Source organism: Kryptolebias marmoratus, linkage group LG1 (assembly GCF_001649575.2).
Source record: "Kryptolebias marmoratus isolate JLee-2015 linkage group LG1, ASM164957v2, whole genome shotgun sequence".
Taxonomy (NCBI): Eukaryota; Metazoa; Chordata; class Actinopteri; order Cyprinodontiformes; family Rivulidae; genus Kryptolebias; species Kryptolebias marmoratus.
Genome location: NC_051430.1, coordinates 17,835,627 through 17,843,301, shown reverse-complemented (window position 1 = coordinate 17,843,301; position 7,675 = coordinate 17,835,627). Strand labels below are relative to the sequence as shown.

Sequence of the window (7,675 nt, the reverse complement as noted above, 5' to 3'; positions counted from 1 at the left end):
CTCAAAACTCGAGGATTGCTTCACGCTTTTTTTGTCACGTTCAATAGGTAACAACCACATTATGCAACTCCTGAGAGGAAAGGAAAAAATATCTCAGAGGACAAATTGGCCAAACCTCGTTTCAACACTCTACTCGGTTTAATCAGGGTTTTTGTTGCGAGTTTTCACACATGTGCAGCCTTTTATTTGTTCTGAGCTGAGTTTTCAAAGTGCTCTATTTAACACAAACTGTATTTATCGGACAGATTTTTGCTTTTTCTTGTCTCCTTCTTGGTTAGAAATGATACCCTCCTGTTTAGAGGAAGTGGTTGCACGTCATATGACCTTCCTGAGGACAAAGACCTACCTTGCTGATTTCATATCCTGCAGTGACTGCTCAGAATTCAAGTCACATTGCTGCAAGAGGAAGTCTTAAAGTTGCCCCAGACCCTCATGTTCCTGCTGAAAAATCACAAACTGAATTGTTTTAAAGTGCACAATGGTTTTGCTGGTGAATTTAAGGCGCACACAGAAATTGAGGGTTGTGACTGATTTATTCTGAGAGGCTAGCAAGCACGAAAACGGATGATCGCCACGCCGATGACACGGGGGAGTAATGTGGTTTGATGCTGAGGAGCAAGCTGTGCGCTGCAGCACCTACCAAAAACCACACCCAGTCCCCCTGGCTACACCAGAGCAGAGAGTAGGAGCTCTTCACTTTTCACACATTTACTCACCACAAGGTTCACATCTTGCAATCACACGTCTATTAAAAGTACTATTTACATCTTCAGTGATAATAAAAGAAAAGCTGCTGACATGCAGCCTGTATCTGTGGGACAGACCACACTCCTTTTATGCACCACCACAGCCGTCTCAACCACGCTTCTTGCTTTCGGCCCATTCTCAAATCACCGGGAACTCTCTGCAACTCAAACCTTCTTTTAAACTTGGACGGAGAACAGGACCGATCAGGAGGAGGCGGTGAATCCCTGGAGGGGAAGGAAGAGGTGGATGGGGGTGGGGTGGGGGGGAGGGAGAATCAGATCTCACTGCAGGCCACCCTCAGCAGCAGGGCTGTGATCAGTACAACTGGGCTGGAGGCCAAGGCCCCTGCGCTGTTGCCGTGGTGATCCCCGTGGCTGTGGCTCCGGTGGGGCCCGTTGCAGTCGTCACCGAAGCAACACTCCATCTTGGCTCCGGAGCTACTGCTGTGCACCTTATCGCAGAAGGCCTTGTATGTGCATGACTTCATCACGGTGTCTGAAAGATATTAAGATGCTGACTCTGTGAATCCCATTAACAGCTCTTTTTTTTTTTTTTCCACAGATTCACAAAAGCCTGCGATTCCCATGAGCCGCTGAGCTAGTATCCAGCACACATATTCTTACACCAGCACGCAAGTTTTTACGCCTTTTATACTTTAAGTCGAAGACCATCCAACAAGTTCTCACCATTATATTCAGCAGAAAGAGGAAGTTAATCCACACGCATGAGCAGAATTTTAAGACAGACATACACTACTAAAATACTTTGCTTTGTGCAACATAGCTTTAAAAAGCTCCTGCTGTCAATGGAAACAGCATGTGTGCTATTTAAAGTGCCTCTAACTTCTCTAAACTTTAAACTGTGATCTGAACTGGTTGTCAGTGTTGTGCTGACCTCTAGTGAGGCCTTGTGTGAATGTGTGTGTGTTCACTCACTCGGGCCTGTGATGGTGGAGCAGGCATCGGCGTACTGAGGACAGGAGGTGGAGCCCTGTCTGTTGCAGTCGTCCTCACTGGACGCCAGGCATGTGTGACATTTGAGAGCACGGCCTTCGCAGACAGAACAGGAGAGAACACCTGGCTTGAAACTAAGCATGAATATTCACAGGCGAGTGCAAGCACACACACAAACGTTCATGCTGTCCATCAGTTCTCTTGCTCCATTCAGCACAGTCTGTGCACACACACACACACACTATTACAGGTAGGCATAGACACAAAGGTAAAACTGTCCCTTCCTTAATTTACACACAAAGATGTCACACCAGCTAAGAATGTTGACTTGTGCAACATACAGGCTTCTTTAGTCTTTGGTTTTGTTGCTCATTTCCTGTCTAGTCTTTGTGCCTGTCAAGATATTGTTCAAAGTGTGCTTTGAAAAGATCAAAGTAGGACAATAGAGTACAAAAAAGTTACATCAGGGCTAAAGGACTATACAGCAGATGAACAGTATTTGAAAGTCATGTTTTTCAATAACAAGTAAAGATCCACCATGCACTTTACCTGGAACCAACTTATTGGTGCTAAAACACTATACGTGTCAAAGAGCCGATTTAAGAGGAGTTTCTTGCAGAGTCTGTTGCACGTCAGCAAAACACTGGTTCAGAGCCTTTTTATGCCTGAATAATTTATAGGTCAGTTGAGTGGCCTAAACAACAATAAAAAATAGTCAGGTATTGGACTGAAAAAATAGCAGAAAAAAAAACACAAACCAAAGGAAAAACTTTGACCTTCAGAAAGACTGAAAATACGGCTCTTTGGAAACAAAATATAAAGAAACTCGGGGTGGTTTAAAACTTCTGCACAGCACTTTAAAACATTTTACACTATTCCATTTTATATATACGTTTTTTACAATCCTGGAGTCTGCATTCAAGGTAAGAAAACCCTCTATTTCTCTGTACTGAGGTACTTTTTCAGTCTTCTTCCATATCCTGATGATGATTTGAGCTAAAAATGTTTATGTTTTAGAAACTTACTGTGGAAGGCCAAAGAGACGAACACAAGCAGAGCCAAAGCAGTCTTCATGGCAGCCGGCTGACGGGTCAGTGTCTTCAAGAGTCCAGAGAGAAACTGGATGAGAGAGTGATGGATGGGACACGGAAAGGGGGGGGGGAGGATGGGGTTCAACCATGAGAAGGTGTCTGAGGGCATTAAAGTCTTATCCCAGTAATCTCCATCTATGCTGCACAGCCAGCAGCCCGCAGTAATAGACTTAACTGGGTGTGATTTAACAGGGCGACACGGGTACAGTTCAGCTTTACACAGCCGGCAGTCAGGAAACAACAAAAAAGTTCATGCACATGGATGTAAAAACACACAAAAAAGCTAAATATAGTGGAACAAACTATGTTTATTCAGGGAAATGTATGCATATTCACTCTGCTTTCACACAAGTGTGAGATTGTCATTTCTGACCCACAAGTACAAACTTAATACAAGGTGACCAATGTTACAAAACAATATTACATAATATATACAGTAGCTGAATAACAGGAGGTAACATGACATCAGATTGGCACAAATACACTCTGTGGCACATTAGTGGCTCAACAGAACTAAGAACTGAAAACTTTAACGCACCAAAACTCAAACTAACTGATTGATTGGAGGGATTTATGTTAACCTTTACTTATTCTCTTGGATGAGAAGAAACTTTCAGTAGAAAAATGCAAAGAACCAAGACTAACATATTGGCACAAGCTATAATTTTCAGTAATAAAACTGATAAACAGCCACCTACAGTAAATCATTGCAACCCCGGGTTGAGTATCGTGTTTAGTGACGCAAGGAAAAACTATGTTTAAGAAATCAAAGCTGTGGAAATTAATGTGTAAAAACTTTACGTCTTATGGTAAAAATGTGCATCACAATGTGACAAATGTTACAAAGCTGCAATCTCCTGAAGTTAAAAGGTAAAATCTAATCTGTGGACCAATCAGTGACACGATGATTGATTAAAAATAAAACAAAACAACCTCTTTGCACATAGCAGCTCTTGTAAACTGTATAATGGTCAACATCTTCAGTCAAAATATAAAGTCACTCTGATTTGATTTATTCATCCATTTTGCATTTCCAGTCATTTATGATTTATAACATGATTTAGTCAAGACTGTGGGGAGCTGATTTTGTGGATTTGACAGAAACGCTACAGAATGTACAGAGACAGGAAGCTCTCTCTGATTGTCAGAGATTGTCAAAAATTTGTTCAGCTTCTTTAATTGTCCAGAATCCCAAAAGTGTTGTAGTGCTAACCAGCTGAGGCAAATGCTGGAAACTATTTGCAGCAGGCTTCAGTATCAGTGCCAAACCAAATGAGGCCCCCCGAGGGCCTCTGTGCAATCCCCGTCTCCCCTTCTTGTGCAGTTTTACCTCCAAACCTTGACCTCATTCTGGTCCGAACGGTTTTTCCTAAGCTTAGCTCTTTGGGGATAAAATATACACAAAGTTCGTACAAAAATACATTTTACTGATTGTGAATTGGAACAAACTAATTTTCCTTCAAAACCTGTCGAAGCAGAGGCCTAAATGGAACTTCGAAACAAGCCCCAAACAGCGTTTGGTCTGAGTGGAGCTGCCGGGAATTTTTCATTCGAGTCACAGGGGAGTTTTTATGATGAACGAAAGCTCTAACAAGCCAGACCTCAAAGAGATCAAAACGCAAACAAAACAGAAGTGATCACATGTCACAAACACGTAGGGTTCTGGTCACACGTAGTGCAATAGTAGGATACAGAAGTTACCGCAGTCGTCTTATGCAAGCAGGGACGTAGGGCGAGCATGGGGTTACAGTACGAGCGCCGTTTGTCTGGAGGCATGCGCGGGGCGTCGCTACAGACTCTTTCAGATTGAACATCTCAATCTATTTTTCCCATTTTGGCAATCAGCTCATCGCAGATTTTTGTGAGCTCCTCGATCTCTTGATTCTGTAGGATAACCACAAAACAGAATTATATCTTATGCAGAAAAACGATGTTGACTCGTGTGTTCTGTGAAGGATATTTAAAGGGTTTTGTGTAGACTGATGATGAAGAGTCACCTTCTGCTGCAGAGCTTGTTCCAGAGACTCGTTCTTCATCTGCTCCTTCCTCAGGCTGGCGGTCAGCGCCGTGTTCTCCGAGCTCGCCTTGGCACGCACCTGAGCGATCTCCTCATTGGCCCTGACAGACACACACAGATTTAGTCCGTTTTTACACAACAAATACAAGACGTCAGTCTGTTAAGACTTTTCGGTTTAGTCTGATCGTACTTGTCCAGTTTCTCCTCTGCGTGCACTTTTAGCGTCTGATATCTCTGCTCCTCCTGCTTGACTCTGGCCAGATAGTCCTGGGCACATTTCTTCAGCACCTCCTCATTCTGTGTGAAGAAATCAAACAGTGTTCATCTCATTTTCTAACACCTCAGTTTTTTTAATTCATTTTGATTTAAGTTTCTGTTTATCTGTAATATAAACTAACATCTTCTCCTTCTAATGTTTCTGAAGTCCAGATTCACACCTGCCCACCGTGACGCCCTTAGTTCCCTTCTCAGCTGTTTCGAATCAGTGTGAACGTTATAAACTTCAGTATCTGATGGTATTTTCCTTCTTGGTTGACATAGCAGATTCATTAACTTCAACCCATTCCTGTGTATTCACACTTTTCAGCCTCACTCTGCTGTTCTAACAGCTGATCATCTCCACGCTTAAAATCAAAACTTTCTGCAAGTTATTACCAACGACATCTCCCAATGTCGCTTACCTTCTTAAAGCCCTCAAGCGTGCTCTTCATGTTCTCGTAGCGCCGAAACACGTCTGAGAGCGAGCGCTCCACAGAGTTCAGGTCCGCCATGGCGGCCTCCTTCTCCACTGTCACTGCGTGCAGCTCCTTCTGGAAGTTCAGGGTGTTGCGCTGCTCGTCCTCTGATAGAAGAAGAATTAAGAAAGTGTAATGTTTTTTTTTTCTTAACTGTTGCTGTGTAATACAGGATAACTTAGAGTGCTCTAATTACAACAGAACTCGTGTTAAAATATAAACTTTATATAAATTTGATCAGCCTGACCTCAGTTGTAGTTAAATGTATCTGATAATTCACTCACCAATCATTTGAGCAATCGTTTTCTCATATTCTGCAACAATTTTCCTGTAAATAAACATAACATAGTGGGTTTTTTTATTATTATGATTATATCACTGCAATAATACTTCCAACATGATTTAAAAACAGTTTTAAAAAACGCATAGATGCAAAAATATTCAGTGTTTTTACTGTCAAACCTTCACAACACGGAGAAAGTTTCTCTTCCATGACAGGCTGAAAGCTTGCAGCAGCTTGTAATCTCACCTCATCTCATCGACTTCTTGCTTGCACTGCTCGTACTTCTTCTTCCAGCTGTTGACTTCAGCCTCCTTCGTGATAATCTGCAAGGAGAAGCCATCTGTGAGCAGAACTGCGCGCACGAATCGAACTTTATCGGCGATCTCTCCAGCCCGGTGGAGGCTAAGACAAACAGATGTGCACCTCCTCTCTGATAAGGCTGAGAACTGCCTGTTTTTCTGCCTCGCTGATGCAGATGGAATCCAAGACCTGACTTCCCGTTTTCTGCATCTCACTTCCCCCCGACGAGCTCTTCAGCTCGCACGGGTCTTCATACTGCTGAGGAGAAGGAAATCAGTCATTAACCGCCTCCATCTTTTCTCGTGCGCCAAGCAGTCATCAGGGGCTCAACTACTAAAACTTAACTTATGAAGGATTTAGGACAAAAATACATCTTTGTTTTGACAAATATTAACATAAAACCTGATTATTTTTACTTGTTTTTTGTGTCATTCAAACATTTACTCTTGTTGCCACATAGTCTTGTCCTTTAATAGATGTTTTTATAAGTCAGTCCTTTCTCTCCTCCACCCATCTCTCTCTCTCTCCTCTCATTTTGTCCTTCCTTGGATTATGACAGCCTTAATCTCATCTCATGGGTGATAATCTAAATCCATCTGTCACCTGAGAAGATGATGGTAGACACCGAGTGCCTCATGCTGCCTTACAGCTCAATGCTGTCGTCATATTAGATCATATCACATCTAATGATGGAGCTGGCAGTGAACCCAAACTGAGCAGCCGGTTGCACTTTAAACCAAAACAACTCATTTTAGTCATGCATTTTGCTGCCTTATCGTAGGCTGTACATAAAAAACCAGACAGAGGTGAAAAGTGCCTCTGTAACTGTAATGCTGGAACGTGCCTGGACTTGTCAGTGTTTTGTTTTGTCTGGGTTTTTTTTTCCCTCCTCTGGTGGTGACAGTTCAGTCACATAAAAATAAAACAGTGACCCACCTAGTGATCAGTTGTGGAAACTGTAGATTCTCAATCACCCAGGACAAGGCTAATCCTAAAAGTTTCTAAAACGAGGAAACAGGACTTTTGTTTTTGCAGGTGAAGACGTTTTGCTTCTCCTCCAAGGGAGCACCTCAGTGCCTTTTAAAAGCTAGGAACGCCACACTTTTATTTTGACTAGAAAAAGATCCTCAGATTAGAAACAGAAGCCCCTTTAACGACTTTAAGTCCGGTTGCCTTGTTCTTGAAACGCTTAGAAAACGAGTAATCATTATTTTAGGTGTTTTAGTTGAAATGGAAAGAAACAAAATCTTACTCAAGTTTGAAACTTGGATAATAAATAAACTGTGTGAAGCTTAGTTGGTGCATCCTGTATATATAAAGGTAAAAATATGCTGGTGTAGATTCTCAGTCATCCAGGCCATGGTAAATTCAAAAAAAGTTAAAAAACAAAAACAACTGGACTTCTATTCTGTAGCTGAAGACGTTTCGCTTCTCATCCGAGGAGCTTTCTCAATTCAGAAATAGAGTGTGGAGTTGAGCTTTTAAAGCTGAGATGTGATGTAAGCTGGATTGCTTGCAAATTGTTCTCACTCTCCTAACAATGGAGGCTC

At 42.2% G+C, this 7,675-nt stretch overlaps 2 protein-coding genes across 8 annotated transcripts in view; both read right to left on the bottom strand.

The window, feature by feature from the left end:
• Window positions 1-515: 515 nt before the first annotated feature.
• On the bottom strand, window positions 516-2,831 carry si:ch211-113d22.2. Of its 2 annotated transcripts, none has more exons than XM_037974651.1 (3): window positions 2,726-2,831; window positions 1,683-1,796; window positions 516-1,242 (listed from the first exon to the last, which is right to left on the bottom strand). In XM_037974651.1, exons 1-3 carry the CDS (start codon window positions 2,772-2,774, stop codon window positions 1,022-1,024), a joined length of 384 nt encoding a protein of 127 aa, XP_037830579.1. In that variant the 5' UTR covers window positions 2,775-2,831; the 3' UTR covers window positions 516-1,021. The 2 variants fall into 2 exon arrangements, with proteins under 2 accessions (XP_037830579.1, XP_037830576.1); XM_037974648.1 differs by having other exon boundaries at window positions 1,683-1,823; window positions 2,726-2,828.
• Window positions 2,832-3,079: 248 nt separating this feature from the next.
• Window positions 3,080-7,675, bottom strand: part of LOC108234602 (transforming acidic coiled-coil-containing protein 1) — a 21,132-nt gene continuing 16,536 nt past the window's right edge. For 4 of the 6 annotated variants that reach the window (XM_025005432.2, XM_037975040.1, XM_017413925.3 and 1 more), the window contains 7 exons: window positions 6,249-6,383; window positions 6,072-6,148; window positions 5,827-5,870; window positions 5,489-5,649; window positions 4,999-5,105; window positions 4,789-4,909; window positions 3,080-4,675 (listed from right to left, as the gene is read on the bottom strand). In XM_025005432.2, the coding sequence (XP_024861200.1) occupies window positions 4,607-4,675; window positions 4,789-4,909; window positions 4,999-5,105; window positions 5,489-5,649; window positions 5,827-5,870; window positions 6,072-6,148; window positions 6,249-6,383 (714 nt within the window). In that variant the 3' untranslated portion in view covers window positions 3,080-4,606. The remainder of the gene's footprint in view (window positions 4,676-4,788; window positions 4,910-4,998; window positions 5,106-5,488; window positions 5,650-5,826; window positions 5,871-6,071; window positions 6,149-6,248; window positions 6,384-7,675) is intronic. The other 2 variants (XM_025005433.2, XM_025005431.2) reach the window with 1 other exon arrangement.